At 43.4% G+C, this 18092-nt stretch overlaps 6 protein-coding genes across 6 annotated transcripts; 4 read left to right on the top strand and 2 right to left on the bottom strand.

Annotated features, from left to right (window-relative positions):
• Positions 1 to 664: 664 nt before the first annotated feature.
• On the top strand, positions 665 to 2386 carry O0I10_009808 (uncharacterized protein; the record flags this gene model as incomplete). The annotated part of the gene is made up of 8 exons (XM_058489794.1): positions 665 to 679; positions 742 to 1047; positions 1105 to 1197; positions 1270 to 1401; positions 1453 to 1535; positions 1592 to 1938; positions 2010 to 2141; positions 2202 to 2386. 8 exons carry the CDS (start codon positions 665 to 667, stop codon positions 2384 to 2386), a joined length of 1293 nt encoding a protein of 430 aa, XP_058339416.1.
• Positions 2387 to 2686: 300 nt separating this feature from the next.
• O0I10_009807 (uncharacterized protein) lies at positions 2687 to 3646 on the top strand (the record flags this gene model as incomplete). Its single annotated transcript, XM_058489793.1, has 5 exons — positions 2687 to 2764; positions 2843 to 2888; positions 2954 to 3063; positions 3130 to 3456; positions 3518 to 3646. The coding sequence occupies 5 exons, from the start codon at positions 2687 to 2689 to the stop codon at positions 3644 to 3646; spliced, it is 690 nt and encodes a 229-aa protein (XP_058339415.1).
• Positions 3647 to 4672: 1026 nt separating this feature from the next.
• O0I10_009806 (uncharacterized protein) lies at positions 4673 to 5503 on the top strand (the record flags this gene model as incomplete). Its single annotated transcript, XM_058489792.1, has 1 exon — positions 4673 to 5503. One exon carries the CDS (start codon positions 4673 to 4675, stop codon positions 5501 to 5503), a length of 831 nt encoding a protein of 276 aa, XP_058339414.1.
• A 224-nt stretch (positions 5504 to 5727) lies between these two features.
• On the bottom strand, positions 5728 to 7218 carry O0I10_009805 (uncharacterized protein; the record flags this gene model as incomplete). The annotated part of the gene is made up of 5 exons (XM_058489791.1): positions 5728 to 6035; positions 6095 to 6385; positions 6482 to 6516; positions 6626 to 6750; positions 6814 to 7218. The coding sequence occupies 5 exons, from the start codon at positions 7216 to 7218 to the stop codon at positions 5728 to 5730; spliced, it is 1164 nt and encodes a 387-aa protein (XP_058339413.1).
• A 1224-nt stretch (positions 7219 to 8442) lies between these two features.
• Positions 8443 to 9963, top strand: O0I10_009804 (uncharacterized protein; the record flags this gene model as incomplete). The annotated part of the gene is made up of 1 exon (XM_058489790.1): positions 8443 to 9963. The coding sequence occupies one exon, from the start codon at positions 8443 to 8445 to the stop codon at positions 9961 to 9963; it is 1521 nt and encodes a 506-aa protein (XP_058339412.1).
• Positions 9964 to 12116: 2153 nt separating this feature from the next.
• O0I10_009803 (uncharacterized protein) lies at positions 12117 to 17492 on the bottom strand (the record flags this gene model as incomplete). Its single annotated transcript, XM_058489789.1, has 17 exons — positions 12117 to 12245; positions 12310 to 12453; positions 12514 to 12622; positions 12684 to 12820; positions 12877 to 13073; positions 13133 to 13253; positions 13306 to 13641; positions 13691 to 14113; positions 14172 to 14628; positions 14686 to 14806; positions 14863 to 15298; positions 15358 to 15464; positions 15526 to 15824; positions 15885 to 16063; positions 16123 to 16212; positions 16277 to 16541; positions 17389 to 17492. 17 exons carry the CDS (start codon positions 17490 to 17492, stop codon positions 12117 to 12119), a joined length of 3654 nt encoding a protein of 1217 aa, XP_058339411.1.
• Positions 17493 to 18092: the final 600 nt, after the last annotated feature.

Raw genomic sequence — 18092 nt, 5'->3', positions numbered from 1 at the left:
TGCATGTGCGGGAAAGCTGTCCCAGCCTTTCTTTCTGAACCCCGTCAATCGATTTAAAAAAAACAGCGCTATACGGTGCAGACTATCGACCGTTTGATTTATAAGCAACTTGATCATGGAGCTCAAGTACAAAGAAACTTTATTCCTTGAGCAACGAAACATCGTTCGTGTTTCAGCAACCTTGACCCTTTGACATTCCTCCAAAGACAAATTTGGATTATTGTCGATAATGGTGATCGTCACTGTGCGTGCCCAGCACATATGATTCACATCCATTCCGCATGTTTCAGCTTGCACTTGCACTATGCATCGCTACTATAGGCATCCCCACCATCCCAACAATGTGGATAAGAAATTGGATTGTCGTCGATCACTGAATAAAAAAGTAAGGTCATGTGACACAGATCCACTTTCTAGAAGCAATCCTCAACAAAACGAATGAGTATATGAAATCGGCTTTACTTTATATATTTGATACAAAAGCGAGTGAAGGTCATGCATGATGCGACGAATGGGGAATAGGGTGTGATGCATACTAATCACGATGGTAGATCATCATCCACGTCTTCTTCTTGGAGTGGCCATGTGACTTGGAACAAATAATTCACCTCAAACGGGGGGACAACATCCACCACGGTTCTCTTTTGCATAAACACCTACGACCATGGCGAGCACATTGGTATGTAAAAATAGCTGCATTACAACGTCTTCCATTTCACTGAATGCGTCCATTGGTGATAGACAAACCTTCCTGCAGACGCACCTCTTCATGTTGGCGCATTGAGCATCATTGGTACTTCGGCAACACGCGAATCTTTTCTCAACCATGTGGTCGCTGGTGTTTTCGATGCCTCTACTTCTGCTGGCGTACTCGAACAAGTCAAGGAAGCAGCTAACAAGCTTCAACGACACGATATCTTTGAGGAAATCAAGGTGTACATGACCGCTTCCGGTGCAGACGCTGTGAACGTTACATTCGACTTGAAAGAAAAAGGCAAAGGCGTGCTTCAAACGACCCTTGGTGTGGGTGAGAACGAGGCCAATGTGGTAAGTTGATGATACACAAAAGAGGGAAGGTATACATGTTAAGTATGGAGTGTGTAGAACGGCACGATCGCATTGAGAAACATCTTTGGTGGTGCTGAAACAGCCTATGCCAAATACGCTTTTGGAAACCGTACAAAGGCAGCTATTGAGGTATGTATCATGGAGGCGATATGGACTAGGAGTGGGGAAAAGTGAGCGCATGATTTTAAAACGTCATGTTAGGTTGCTGCAGGTCTTCCTGTGTTTGGATGCCCCGATGCCAAGTTGGAAGCTTTTGGCAAGGGTGCTATCAAGGATTACTCCCCCGTCAACTATTACGTCGAGAGCTCAAGAACGGCTGGTCTCCGCTTCAAGGTAATTGTGGTATTTTATCCTAATTGGATAGTGATTAATGGAAAGGAATAGACATGCTCTCCATGGGGTCAACATCAATTGAGCTATGCATTGTCCAACCGTGATATTACTGCACAGCAAAAGTCATCAGCAACGTGAGTCACTTGATTCGATATATAAGATTGGAATAATACTTACATCCCAATGACAGGGTCCGTGCACATTCAGGTTTGAACACCAAGTCGTCGATCCTCCACAGCTTTGTCAATGATACTCGTGACCATGTTACCATGCCAACCAGTGGCAAGTACTTTGCTTTGACTCAAGAATTGGCAGGTGTTGCTCAACGTGGTGATGCAAGCTTCTTTAAGCAAGAATTGGCTGCTCAAGTCCATCAACCTCTCGCAAATGGTATTGTGCTTAGCAGTGGCTTGAAACTTGGTTATCTTTATCCATTGGAGGAAGGCAAGGATATCAATGTGTCGGATCGATTCTATGTTGGTGGTCCATTGTCTGTGCGTGGCTTCAAAATGGGTGGTATTGGTGCTCGTGATGGAAGTAAGTAATCACAAAGTTATATATAGTAGGGTGCTCTTTGTTCTCGATGGTTGACAATGGATTTTGTATAGACGATGCTCTTGGTGGAAATGTATTCTATGCTGCTGGTGTCAGCCTGACGAGCCCAATTCCTGGTGCTACCCATCTCCCTATCAAAGCACACGCTTTCTTCAATGCTGGCAACATTATCAATAAGCCCAAGAGTAAGTAATCAACAACCTTTTAATGATGTATGATATCAAGGCTAAAGTATGTTACTATAGATGCTCCTGTGAATGGAACGATTGAGGAATTGATTAATGAATCGCGGACAGCTGCTGGCGTTGGTCTTGTTTTCCATCATGAGCTTGCTAGAATTGAAGCCAACTTTTGCATACCTCTCCGTTTCCAGACCGGTGATCTTCCCAAGCGTGGTATTCAAATTGGTCTTGGTATCAACTTTTTGTAGAATGTGCGATGAGATAAGGATTAGTTTATTATACAAAGAAGAAATACATCTTTTCAGCATTATAGAACAAGTCATCCTCATTGACCACTTTTTGTGTGTGTGCCATGTGCAACGTACAAGAATAGATAGCCTGAACTGGCCCTTCCGTGTTGGTGCTACCTAACCCAGACCTCATAATTAAGGTCGGCGAATGAGAGGCACTCCTATTCAGCTTCATTTTCTTCGTCGTTGACCCTTTTCTTCACTTTCGACACCTTCCCTTACCACTCATTTCTCTGATTGCAGCAAACTTCCTTCAACATGGGTCTCGGTATGGATAAATGCTGCTGCCTCATTCCTTTGCGACTCGGCACCTTTATTATCGCCCTCTGGTTCTTTGTACGCTCATCCCACAACAACCGCATCTTGCTTCACGATTGAATGGAAATGCTCATTGCAACGTATACAATACTATAGGTCGTCTATTTGTTCGATGCTGTCACAGGCTTCATGGGCAGTAATGGTAAGATACCAATATGGATTTGGATCACCAAAGACTTGTCATTCACATTATTTGTTTGTCAATAGCTGTCACGATATACTCTGGACAAGCAGCCAAAGCGTGGTATTACATTGGATTACTGTTGACAGTGATCATTTGTGTGGGTGGCCTTTTTGGTATCCTTGGATCCATGTTTGTAAGTCCTTGACAGCCATTGTGATTGGGGCATGGATGATTTATTCTAATAATTGGGTGTTGCTAGGCATCACGCAAATTTGCCAAAGCTTTCAGTATTGTGGCATGGGTGAACTGCGTCCTTTCCATCATCAAATACCTTATTTCCCTCATCATCATGTGCGTTTATCGAGACGACCTTGTCAACTCTTGCCGTCGATCTGGTTTTGTTGGATTCGACAACAGCGAAGTACCATTGTCGCAAGCGGTACTTACCGACAACTCGTACTACACACCTGTACAATATCCGGGAACACTCAATGCACATGCTACATCCACAGAACAATGCCAATCCATGGTCCAAACGTTCTTGATTTGCTTTGGTGTTATTATCTTTGTGGTTGAAGTGATTCAGGTAATTACCACCATATGTGCCTGCAGGATCCATCCTTCTCACTTAAACACATCCATCATAGATTTACTTTGCAAAGGTGGTCACCAATTACGCTTCTCGTCTACGAAACGGTGCACGCCATCATCGATTGCACGATCAACAAATCAAGGACTTTGAAGAGTCTCGATATCACATGTCCACAGTCTACTAGAGGATGGTAGTAGCAACGACAAACGCACACAACATACATACGATCTCACTCTCACCCACACAACGCTCTCAGACATCGCCTCCCCTTTTATCCAATGTTCTTTTTTCTCCTCTCTCTCTCTTCCTTTGCATATCATATCGAGTTCCCTTTCAACTTTTGCTGTATATTATTACCTTTCATTTTCCCACACAAACCCCATCCAAGATCCTTTTGAAATGAAAACGCTTGCTTGAATATATTCCATTTCCAGTCTTACTTTCTTTGTCATTCACATTCATAGTCAACGACTCAACAATCAAATATGCATGGCAAACCAAGAATGTGTGCTCTCCATGCAGGAGAAATACCTCCTTTGCTTCTCATCAGCCTCTCTGTACTACTAAACAACGAAACTAGTGTTGGAAGAAGTGCACAAAAATTGGTCTCCGCCTCAAAAAACGCATGTTGGATCATGTGTAATAGATGTGGGTTAACCAATCAGCGTTGGTAAAGTGGTCGATGCGTCATCGATACAAAAATCTCTTTCTGCTCCTGCCTTGTTTTCTTTGCGGTTCTTTCCATTTCTTATCACACACACACTCAACACTCACACTCGACACATCACTCACCCACACTTTTTTAACTATCCACATTACCTTTGATCACACCACCCTTTGCCTACTACTGAACTATTTTGATTGATTACCACTATGGTCGTTATCATTCTGTAAACCTCTTGTTCCCTCTCGTGTCTCTTAATACCGCTCTTGTGTCTATTTAATCTTTATCTCGTATCTCGTAAAGAACCTCTCGTATCTCTAATGTCTGCCTTTGTCTCCCACAAGCATCTCTTTTACTCTAACGCCCAAGAAGCAAAACCTTTCTTCGCCTATACTACTGACGAACCATCTACTTGCACTGTGAAGATATCAGCCCAACACAACAACCCAGGAAATTAGCATCAAGATTCGAAAACCAATTACTCTGCCCAGCTCACTTCGCCCTCCAACTCGATCACACGTAAAATCAAAAACGACAAAAACAATCATGACAACGAAACAAGAAACAACATTCCCATTCAACGCTACCATCACAGGGAACGATGCCCTGTTCAATGATTATTCTCTCATGACACATCCTCTTTTGCAATCATCAACATCAACTCCGCAAGACTTGTCTCAGCTGTTGCAGCTGGATTCCAACCAACCATTTGTCATTGATGATTGGCTTGCCACAGAGCTCCACCAATCAGGTTTGTTGCCACCCACTTCTTCCGGTAGCAGTACCTCGAGCGGTGCATCAAGCCCTGAGCTACCCAATTCACCACCATTGACTGCAAGTCCCCCATCATCAAAGGAATCCACAAGTCCAAGCAGCGTTTATCATCTTCAACAACAGCAACAACAACCTTGTGTGCCATTGTTCCCTGAAATCGCTCCAAAGCAACAACAACAACGTCGTCTGGTGCCTATCATGCCAAAGACCGAAATGATTGCTGCTGCTGCTGCTGCCATGTCAAGTGGCCATGATTCTTCTATGGGAGCTTCCACACCTGTTTTGTCGGTGCCAAGCCATGGCAACAACAAACGCAAAGCCAGCTGTGACAAGGATCGTGAAGACATTGTGCTCAAGCGTCAACGTAACACCGATGCTGCACGTCGATCTCGTCTTAAAAAGTTGCTCAAGATGGAAGCATTGGAGAAACGTGTGAACGAGTTGGAGGGCGAAAATACCCGGCTGACCACGCGCGTTGCTGTGCTCGAGTCAGAAAAGTCGGGCCTTGAGAACAAGGATAAGGACCTTCAGGAACGTATTCGTGTTCTCGAGGAACAACTCGCTGAAGCCCACAAGGCTTTGACGTCAAAGTGCACGCATTAAGCAGTGCTTTTTTTAGCTATTTCATTCCCCCTCCACCTTTTTCCCCATTAGCTCTTTTTTTCTTTCTCTTTTCTTTTGTTCGTATATAGTTATCCCACAAGCATTACCTTATCCCATAGACAAGTCCAAATTGCAGTACCAATAAAAAGTCAGTGCAAAACATACAAATGGTTATATTACAAGTATATACAAAAGGTTGGGGTGTGGGGAATGACCTGGAAAATTCAATCTATATAGCCACTGGCAAAGTCATTTACCATCGTATCCCAGGTATCATCAAGAGTATTAGTAGGTTTACGGCCATAGCAATTGTAAATAACACAATGTGGTTGTTGTTTTTGACATTCGTCGGGTGGTATAGCGTCGATCTTTGCAAAGAGAGCTTGCACAACAGCGTGGTCGGCATTAGCCCAATCCAATGGTACCACAACTCGGTCTTGTTGAATATCCACAAAATCCGTTTGCAGCCATGTAGGTAAATGACGAGCACGTTGAAGATCAATTTGATGTTCCTTGAGCATCTTTTCTAACACTATAATGACATGAATGAGTCTTTTTATCTTTAAGCATGTACATCAGCAACACACTTACTTTGATGATTGATCAAGTCGTTACCACGAGAACCAGCACGCTTCACAGTGTAATCCAAATCAACGATCTCCAAATAGCCGCCTGGTTTTAACACACGCATGATTTCTCTCAGCAATCGGACCCACTCGGGATGAGTGAAACGACATAGCAGCATACGCATGTGAATGTAATCAAACGTATCATCCGCAAAAGACAATGGTTCTTGCCGACATTTATGCACCTTGAAGTATGCATTGTTGCGTTTTGCATCTGTTGGCATCGCTGGTAGACTTGTATCAACGCCATGGAAATCTATCGATTTTGCAGATTAGTAAATTCCCATAGATATGGATCATGGTGGAGATAACAAAGAAAACAATCCACACAGCCCGAAAGAATGAAACGCACCTGCTTTTGGAAATTGGGTTGCCATATCGATAATCCTGTCAAAAGGATCTTGGTTAGCACTGGGATAATAATAATGCAACAGCATGGGAAAGCATGCATGTGCGTGTGTGTGTGAAAAAAAGAGATGGCGGGGTAGTAACATACCAAGATCCTTGTCCACAGCCGATTTCCAACACATTGGGTCGGATAGAATGTTCTTCGCATGATGATAATATTCGATGTACAGGTGCCTTGCACAAACCACCAAGGACACGCTTGAGCAGTGAGTGCTGTATAAAAATGGATGATCAGCATAAGCCTTTTATAGTTGAATGAGTCGTTTTTTTGCCTACCATATCATTGTCCATCATCATTGCTGAAGGTTTGGATGTTGATTTGTCAACCGGTGGAGTATCCGCTTGCACCAACGTTGAGGCAGTCGATGTCTCTGATGGCATACGAGAAGGGCCATTGGGTGGTGTTTTTTGTGAGAGTGATTTGCTCGTACTCGATAGCGTGCTTGTTGTTGAAATCGTACTACAGCTGCCTTCTCGTTTTGGTTGTCGTAAATGTTGTCGTCGTGGTGGTGTTGGTGCTGCTGGTGGTGTTACCGCAGCTGCTTCGAAAAAGTTGGCAAATCCTGGTGGCCTATCACTGTGGCTCCTGTTGCTGTCAGCTGTCCTTTGTGTTGTTGAACGACGTAAAGGAGGTGGTGTGCCATCAGGATGCCACTGTAAATCGGATGGCGTATTGCCCATGAAGAAAAGAGAGAAAAAAAAACGAGCGTGCAGAGCAAGTGTGGTCAATTAATAATGGTGCCGAGAGTAAAACAAGGGGAAGTGAAAAGAAGAGGAGGTCAAAATGTGAGCACACTTTGGGCAGGAATAGCTTAAAAATCAAAAGCGCAGAACCAACCCAATCAACTGGATGCAGCGATTATTCATTCAGCCATGATCTGCCACTCATGTTTCAAGCACAAAACTTGGTGAATCAAAATCGGATGTCTTGTTTCAATCACCGTTTGTGTCAATCTTCTAAAGCACGACATGTCGAAAGCCAAGAAGTACAATATGGTAGCTCAAGTTGTGGATAGTAGCCGAACCAAGGCGGCGTATAAGCTTTATCATGCACACAAGCAGATAATGAAAAACGCTCATATTTGGTATCTTGCAGATTGCTTGGTGACCAATAATAACAAATCGGGAAATCATTCTCACGTGGTGACATCAAGCGATCGTAATCGTGGTGTGTGGTATTTACTAGGCCGCCGCCTCCATCACCAAGCAAATCCCCATATAATCTGTCCGCCTAAACCTGAACAATGAAAGCGATTGGTTTGACGGCATGTGTCTCAGCGTCAGGCACACTTGCCCTGTTCCCCCTTTATCCATCCCAAACAACTGCATGCCCCTAAAACACATGCGTTTGTATAACCAATAAGGTATGCAGGCTGCATTATGCATGAAATCTTTTGGATCGAGAGCGGCATCCATTTACACCTATTGATGTGAAGCGGGTCTTTTATTCACATGCCAAAATGTATAACCACCTTTTTGTATCGTATTCTTGTTTGCTATATGGTAAGCAGCTAAAATCTACAGGTCACAGCTACATAAGCAATTCCCATTATTCATCATTTGTCATACAATTGTGAATGATGCCCCACCCTATGAAACAGATCACATTCGTTGTTATTCAATGCCATAAAGAAATGATAATAGCATTCGTGTGATTCTTATGACACATCAACAGGCATAATAAAGGATTGGAATGACGGCATTTATTTGTCGAGTATGTTGAAGGCATCAACGTCTATGTACTGCATCCGGTCAATTAGCCGCTGTAAATGTGGAGTTTCATCTTGCTGATCCATATATGGAATCAAGGCACCAAACACTGTTTTTTCAAAAGATTTCTGAGCTTGAGTTGCTTGATACGCCCTTTCTTCTCTTACTTTTTTCTTTGTTTCTCTTGAATTTGCCATGGATGCCTTCATAAAAAGCCAAGGTGGAACGGTTGCCATAAAGGATGAACGACTTGTAGCGAAGCAGCATGTAGCAACGGGCACCATTCTTATGAAACAAACACCACTGGCTTCAGTACCGCAACCCACCATTCGAGGAGAACGATGCAACTATTGTCTTCGCAAGACCGCTTTACAGTGTTGTTCACGATGTCATTCAGCTTATTTTTGCAGCACCGAATGTTTTCGAAATGCATGGGTACAATTTCATCGAGTGCTTTGTGAGCCCCAGGAAAGCGACGTTTATGTGGATGTGGATGCTGATCGATGGTTGTTGGAACGAACAGCACTGACGCTCCATAGTCACAATCGCCTGAGTAAGCATCATTCGCATACTCCGCCAGCGCTGCCTGCTGCCATGGATGCCCTTGAACGCTTATCACCAGCCCCCCACCATGGTGACACCAATCCGGACATGGCTGCCGTTGCCACCGCGCTCGAGCCTTTTGGTTGTCAATATTCCAAAGATCAACTTGTCGACTTGTGGCACCGCATAAAAGTAGCAGCATTCAATATATGCGATCATGATCAACACATGGATCCAGTTGCTCTTGGTGTATATCCAATCACGCCACTTCTTATCGCTCACTCATGCCGTCCCAATGCTGGCATCGTTTATAAACGGGGCGCTCAACACATTGTTGCTCTTCAAGACATTGCTCCCAATGAACCCATCACAATCAGCTACGTCGACCTGGTTGCCAACAAACAGGAACGCCAAACAGCCTTGAAAAGTCGCTTTGGTGATACATTCCAATGCACATGTGTCCGTTGCGAAGGCGACATGCGTGCTATTGATCAGCTGCTTGACATGCACCAACCCGAAAATGAGAAGACCGTGGAAGAGCATTGCAAGGCATGGAACGTGTTGACAATGACCAAGAAATACACACGAGGTGGCAGCCCATCGAGCCAATACAGTAGTGGCATGGCAACGCCACGCACATTGGATATCCCCAACTTTACTCATTACACCAGCCGTATTCTTGCTCCAGAGATCTATCAGCATCATCATCATGGTCGTTATACTCGCTCGTATGATGCCGATAGTCGTCGTGTATTGCATGCTCTTGTCAGCCTATTACAAATCCCCAGCGTACCTGCATTCACTCTATCAAGCATTCGAGAAGCACGTCGCTTATTACGTGTGCTGATGGCCCAAGATCGATGGGTGGAAGCTTCACGGGTCTCATTATATCTTTATGTCGTTTACAGTCTACTTTATCCACCATTGCATCCCATTCTCGCTTATCACACTGTCATCCTTGCTCGCTCTTCTTGGAATTCTCTCGTTCAATTGGAACTTGCTGGTATCGGTCGCAAATTGGAGCGCATCTATCAAAATGGTGTCCGCACATGGATTGATGATGGTCGCCATGTTGTCCAAGTCGTCTTTGGTCAAGATTGTAGTCTCTGGCGTGAGATTATTGAACTCCAATGGATCTTTGAACGTGATCAGAAGTTACGCTTGAAGGAATGATGAACAAGATAGACAATCCCCCACAGCTTCAAACATTGTGTTTCAATCGCTCTCTTGTACATAATTTACACACCTTCCCTTCCCTTCCCTTCCCTTCCGCATGGTTACATATAGTAGTATATGCTTTCTCCCCCTTTCGTTTTCTTGTTGTCATTATAATATCAATCAGCGTATACACATGGATGATCCTACATAGGCATCCTATACAATTACCACACCGACACATGTTTTGTGAATGAATGAATACTACTGCTGCATAGCTCATTTGTCTCATTGGACAACATTGCGAGAGTTTCAAAGTTGTAAGGGGACTTTTATGTATGTATGTATTGTCTACAATGACGCATTATTGGGGTTATGGGTGATGGGTCCTTGTTATAGAGATCTGACCTCATTGTTCGATGCCTTCTTGTTCCAGTGATGGGAAATCAATCACTACGATGCATAATAAACAGCGCATGAATTGAATGTTACATGTTGAAGGAAACCAATGTCAGCTTACAATTCTTGTCTTGCACTTTGGGCACCAGCTGTGATGGTAGTAGCAGTTGTGTGAGAAACAATAGTTGCCTCCTCTCTCAGCATCAGCATGTTGATTAACAAGTTCACGGCCTTGGATTTGCATCTTTGTGGATAGGGTGGTGTTGATGATAAAGAAAATGAGAGGTAGGGTATCGAGTCGAAATTATCAATGATCGAGAGACCCTTTATATACCGTGTAATGGGTGGACGTATGGTACACGACAACAAAAGATTTTTGGTTGTCAAAGGTGACATTGACCACAATACTAGCATCATTATTATACCATCGTGTGACAAAAATTATTGCCAAGATGGTTGTCGAGCAACCCCATGCATCATTGTTCGCTTGTCTGAGTAAGAAAAAGTTGATTTGATCGGTGATCCTGCAAGAACCTGTTTATGCAGCAAGACTGCAGCTACCTATCAATCGCAAAACACGCCTCCTTGAACAACATTTGCTGCCTCAGAATGAGGTTAGCAATTGGAATCACCATCAGGATACCAGCATTGAAAGAGGGATTGGTTTCTTAGTACCTCCAACAGGCATGCAATTACGCTATCTTTTACCGCTATACGCTGTGATGGTGGCTCCTATCTAGCGTTTGTTGTCAACCTTGCCATTGGCGAAAACAGTGATCTACGTTAACAACAAACTCAACAACACCGTATCGCTTAGCATATCGCTATATGAGAAGAAGGTGATGGGTCATTGTTGGTATAACGGAAGCTATATGGTACGGTGCTATGTAGACCCCATCATGCATGAAAAGTGGAAATGATACCGAAATCATGTGATGTTGGCTTTTAATTCTCCTTCAACTGCATCACGTCTTTTATTTCTCTTCCTGATTATAATGGGCCGCAAGGAAAACGCTATCATTTATCTAAGGGCTGAGTACCCCTTTTGGTCCATGTAAGCCTAGAGGCTGAGATGAATTGAGCCATGCAGTCAACCCAGTTGGCAATAAAACCTTAGCAAGCAAACATCACCCACAACGCAACCACACTGAATACTACGATGGTATAAATCAATTGAAATTATAAATGTGTATGCATAATCAAGTACTACAGAGGTATGTTTATTGCTCTCATTGTTTAAGGATGAATGTAACATGCTCCTTCTTGTTCGATGCGTGGTCCTCTAAGGTCAATTACTATGATAATAAAACATGGTTCAGCATCATCATGATACCAGAAGAGATCGCTGAAAAGGACCACTTACGATGTTGCTTTGGCATTGTGGACACCAGCTGTTGTGGAAGTAGCCATGTGAAAGGCAGTAGTTAGGCTCAGAGTCAGTGTTCTTGTTAACTGGAATAGCGCCGTGGAATTGCATGTTGATTGTAGTAGAAATGATAGTAGCGGTATATGCAAGAAGAGATGTAAGAGATAGAAGAGTAGATTACTGAAGGGAAGAGATCGGTGATAACGAATCCTTTTTATAAGCAAGAATAGCAGACGAGGACAATGGCCAAAGTTAGGATTCCACAAATTTCACTTCATTGTTTCATTGTGTAACAAAAATGTTGTCAAGGTGATTGTTGAACAGTATTTTACATTGTTCTTCTATTCTCTGAAAGAAAACTGTATTAAAGGGGGGAATGTTGTTAATCTACCATAATGTGTTCCATCTAATCCTTCCTTCCTCGACGGGCAATGGCCTTCGCTCGGTTGTCAGCAAATAACATCTTTGTTGTCACCTCAATGAGATAAGAAATGCCAAAATCAAGGATCATGACGAGCGTCAATTTATCACGGAACTAGTATGGGAAGCATTAGGATACCAAGACATCATCCACATAACCCTCCTTTCAAGATACTTACGGCACCAGGGAATTTGACCAACTTGAGTTGTTCATTCACCTCTGGGAACATCTCGGTAGCACCAGCCAAAGCAATACCACCCACAGACATCAATCCATAATACAAAGTCTTGTTGTCTTGAATGCGTTCACGGAAAGGATAGCCCTATGATCCACCATTTAAGCATTTGCTTACTTCCTTGATGTGATATAGAAGATAACGTACCTGATAATTGATTGCAAAGGTTGATACTTGCATGGAAAGTTGGATAAGGTAGACACCGCTATTCAACAAGCTTGGCTCAAATTCTCCTTCGAGATCCACCTCCTTTGGTCTATGCAATACATGAGCAACAAAGTATATAAAAAAGCGTCTGCCTGAGAATAAACACTTACGGCTCATGGTAGTTAGCTAGCGAGTTGACGTAGATCAAAGCAGCAATGTGAACAGCAAATTGACCGAGGACTGAGAGGATGATGTATGGGTTGAAAATGTTGGGTTGAGGGCGTTCCTTGGATAACTTTTGAAGGGGCTGTAATACATGGAAGTGAGTAAATCGTTCAAAGCAAGCGAGATGATCATGCATACCTTGCCACGAGAGATACACAAGAAGCACACAGCCATGAGCATTCCCGAAATGGTCACTTGCAAATCACCGAATTTGATACCATCAAGATACAATACGGACAAACTATAAGCGGAAATCAAGCAATTCAAGGCAAGGATCTTGTACATTTGAATGGTGGCAACAAGTGTGCAGCGTCCTTGACGAATGATGTTGTTGACTATGGGTGCGTGTGTAAGTACTAGCAACATCATCATCATTTGTGAATTCCAATCTTACCAGCCATAACATTACGCAACTTGGAGGTGAATGGAGCAGCGACCGATGCATCACCAAATTTGATAGTTGGGGGCTCTTCCATATCCATATCTTCCATAAACTTGCTAGTCATCGACTCGAGCTAATACCAAGTTAGTTCCACGCTAGATGCTCAAAGAGACCGATGTATCTACCTTTCGCTTTTGCTCTTCTTGACGACGTTGGGCTACTGTCATGTTGGCATGACGCTGTTGTTCACGTTGAGCAAAGTCGGGATACAAGTGTGCAATAGCAGGAGGAGGTGGTGGAACAGGGGCATTGAAGCGAGCTGCCATTCTCTTTTGTTGCTCATACATATCCTTCAAGCGGTCGATGCGTTGACGTTCAGCAATTTTCTTGAGATCCTCGGGAGTACCATCAAGCAGGGCAACACCAATGTGAGCTTGCTTCAAGGCACCGACATCATTGGTACCATCACCAGCCATCAATGTAGTGTATCCGAGATCCTTCAATCCTGTCAATAAATATTCCTATAAAGTCGTTAGCTCCCTTGTTATTTGATTGGAAATCAAAAAGTACCTTTTGAGATGGTGATACGCGTGCGTAAACCCATGTGTGCTCAAGAAGCAACTTCATATTTGGCTTATCCATAAAGTCACTCATAGCCGAACCAGTCAAGCAAATGTCGTATTGATCCAACAACTTTTGATCCAAGGGCGTATCGGGGTTCACTTCGAAACGAATCGATTCATCCACCGAATGGAAAATAACCTTGTTGTCCAACTTGTCCACAATGAGCACATCACGTTCCACAATGGCAACTTCACGTGCAACTGCACAAGCAGTGAGAGGGTTGTCACCAGTGATCATGATACAGCGATGCGAAGAGGCGTTCAATTCCTTGAGAGCTTCAATAGCATCCTCCTTGAGAGGGCATGAGAAGACAATGAAACCAGCAAAGATCAAGTTGGATTCCACCGATTCACGTGATAGGTTGTTGATCTATAGGATGCATTATTTTAGTTTCTCGTGTGCTTTCTTTACATGTCAAACAGCATACCTGATCTGTGGACAATCCATCTTCCAAGAATTTGTAACCAAGGGCAAGGACACGGCTTCCTTTGCGGGTAAAGTATTGATACGTATCATCATAGCCTTCAGGAACGTTGCTGTACATCTCACGGAGTGTCTCTGGTGCACCCTTAGTAGCAACAAAAGTCTTATGGCGACCAAATTCGGGATGAACGAGGATTGAAACAGATGATTGACGCTTGAGAGCCGAAGAAAATTGGAAACGACGACGAATTTGAAGGTTTTCTCTCTTCTTCTCTTCTCTGGGTGCAACAATTTCATGTGATCCAAGCTCCCATTGCAAGGCTTTGAGTGTTTCCTTTTCCATGGGATCACCAACAATGCCATCCTCTAGTTGAACGAGTGCATGGGCTGATGCGAGTACCCACTTGGTTTCCTTGGGCACAACAGTAGCAGGCTCCAATTGATTGCTAGGCATCTTGGCACTATAATTATATATAAGCTCATCATTCAAAGATACCATTGGCCCATTTTTCACTTACTCTGCCATTGCAACACCTTCAAACACGAGATCTTCACCTGTCAATGTGCCAGTCTTGTCGAAGCAGCAGACATCCACTCTTCCTGCAAATGGGATGCGGAAAGGCTCGGTACAAAAGATAGCTAAACACATTATGGTTATTATCATGCAGTGAATGATCCCCAAAAAGTATACTTACCAAACTTTGATAGAGCCACCAAGCTACTATTGACAGCCATGCTGAGTTCCATTGGCAATTCAGGGGGAACAACGGACGTGATAATAAGAATACAATCCAGAAGCAGCTTCGATCGCTTTCGTCCATTCTCAACGCCCTTTGTCCAAACATAGTAAGAAGCGGCAATGGCGAATACACACAAGAACAAGATGAAAAGCAAAGCTTCGACGTTGTTGGCAGTGACGCGTTCAGTAGAGAAGATCATTGTGCGAACAAGGTTGCCTTGAGATGTACCAAAACCAGTACGAGCAACAACACACAAACAACCACCATCAGGAGCAGATCCATTCTCAGGGGGAGTGACTTGAAGCACCTTGGTACCGCCATAAAGCACATTCAACTTGTCGACATTGACGAGATCGAAGCTGTCATTGGGATTTCTCAAAGCAATCGATTCCTATCATCCATCCGTCAATATTAAAGAACTTTCAAAATGCCCGCCGATTGCTACTATACCTTCAACAGAGGTGTTGATTCACCGGAAAGCATAGCTTCGTTGACAATGCATGAACCTTCAGCAATAACGAGATCACATGGAACAGCGAAATCTTCCTTTGTACGTGCTATTCACAGTGATCATGATTAATCACTTGTATCCCATCAAATCATACCATCTCAACTTACTGATAGACACCAAGTCACCAGGAAGAAGCTCGTCGCTCTCAATCTGGATCCACTTCTTTTCACGCTTCACGTAAACCGTAAAAGGCTTTTGGTTCATGGCACGGAATTCACCAATCGTCTTGAGTCGTTGGAAGACCACTGTTGCTTCAAAGACCACCAGCATGACCAGAGTGAAAAGCGAATAGTACCAGTACTCATCCAAACACCACAAGCCGACACAAAAGATTTGGAACACAAAGAATGGGGCAACTGCATGCTCTTTGAAGAGGTCGACGAAGGTAGGCATAGGAATCTCGAATCTTTGAAAACATCATGGATGAGTACCAATAGCATACATGATACTTTCTTTATCCACTTACCGATTGGGGCCATATACTTGTCGTACATTGTCGACTTCAGCTTTGGTTGTCAAACCCTTGGGAGATTGATATGTCGAAACAGGTGGATTGAGATCGGATGGATACACCAGCTTTTGAAAGTGCTTCTTGTCTGGATTCCAGATGTACTTGTTTTGTTGAAAGTAAAAGCAAATATCGGCCTAATTGACATGGATAGCTTGTTAGCTTACTGATATTCCTTTTGATCTACCCCAATTACCTCTGTATGCTTGATCTCACATAAAGTACCAATTCCTTGATGTCGAAACGGGACAATCTTGATAATCGTAGCCTTGTTGATATCTTTCTCCTATTTGATTACAAATGTAAGAGCCCCATGATCCTAATCCAACACACGTGATTCGATCCTTTACCTTGACGCAAGTAAATAGTGCCTTGATAGAGACACTCCACTGGCAAACCAAGAAGGTCAAGGCGTGTAGGGTCAAAATGCTGCCAAGACTAACAAAAGTCCATTCTTGGGATCCGATATAGACGTCGTATTGGAACAAGTAGACATAGGTCCACACTGGATAAAGAACGCTGGCAAATGGCCAAATGTACAGATGCCAATGCCGTGGCAAAGGTCGGTGCAGCGATGCCGCCGCGATCGATTTGGATTGAACAAGTGTCTGCGCCCTGAATGGGACGAACAATGAGCTATTTTACAGGATGACAAGGGATGATCGGCTGCTGATCCTTACATGGTCGCAAACAAGTTTGGTTGGAATCCAAAACGGAGGAGCAAAGAGAACGACGTGTCAATGAAACGGAACCAGATATTGCCAGCAAATCATAGAGCGCCATTTTTCCCCCGACGCCTTCCCCGCATCTCTGTTATCCCATTGTTCGTCCTTCTTATCACCACCATCATTCCCCCTCGTATGCAGGAATAGTATTCAATACACAAGTTTCAATAAAGGATCCTTTGCATTCGCATTTAATCATCACTTTCACACTCATCAACTATCTACGCTTTTGCCCAAAACGTAGTGTGGTTTCTTCGCGATGACAATTATCTTCATGTACGCATGGCTTAAGCATACGCACATTATGCCTCATCAACGTGTGAGCCTTGAATCATGTTATAGATAGGACGTCACTAAGGATATGATTGATGAGGTATGCTTGTGATCCAAACAAATGAGTTGACGACATCGACGAGGCAATGGTCCATGGAGAGATATCCCAAAAACGTTTCACCCATCATTATAAAGCGTAGCGTGCATCTCATTATCAAATCCCAATATCTCTTACATGTCTCTGTGTAAGGCACTGATGGAAACGTAGCGTAAAAAATAAGGTAATACTTATCTTCAGCTTGATTTGCAGCATCAAAAATTATACTGTAGTCAAGATCATCATTTCTCATCCACATATCAGCGTACATGTATTTCATCTGCTGCATACCATTGTCATCAATCATATGTTCATAGCCACACGCCATATCAGTGAATGAAGAAAAGAAACTTTTTTGGCCGTGTACCAGCCGAAAAGCACAAGCCTACAACCACAGCATTGGATGACTACAAATGCAGCAGGCGATCTGCAAGAAAGATCAACAATGATGCAATTGTGACACAGTTGCATGATACATTGCGAGGTATGTTTCAATCATGGTTTCTGAGCTATGGCAATGTTTCTGGTATCCATGGATACCTGCTGAAGCCCAACATCCACCTTGTCGCTATGGCAAATGAGAATTTTGTTTATCCTTCACCACGCATGACACCGCCATGTCGGGTATGACAAGACTTGTTTGGCGTTTATGCCTATGGCAAACATCCAACAATAAACATTCCACCCCATGGGTTACACTTTTCTTCTGTCAAAAGCTTTGTTATCGGATCCCCACAACACAACACACAACGGGGTGTTCGATAACCCGTGTGATCCATATCATTATAGCCATTTATAGCAATTCTGTATCTTTACGGGAAGATGCATGTGTTTATCCGATTATTCATCTCTTCACCGATCTTCAAGTATACTTGTCGTGCGCGCGCACGATGATTGATAGTGATTACTACTTGGCGGGTGAGAAGTTGCCGAATGGCCGGTAAAGGCAATTATTGTTGCCCATAGATGTCGGAGCAGTAACCAAGCAACAACCCGGTTACATTTCTCCGGCATCACCCATTGGATCGCTTGGGCTTTATCTTTTTACTTTCTCTTTTTCCCTTTTTCGCA

Source organism: Lichtheimia ornata, assembly GCF_029851405.1.
Source record: "Lichtheimia ornata isolate CBS 291.66 chromosome Unknown scaffold00060, whole genome shotgun sequence".
NCBI lineage: Eukaryota > Fungi > Mucoromycota > Mucoromycetes > Mucorales > Lichtheimiaceae > Lichtheimia > Lichtheimia ornata.
The sequence above is the reverse complement of the archived record's forward strand: the minus strand, read 5'-3'. Positions and strand labels throughout refer to the sequence as shown.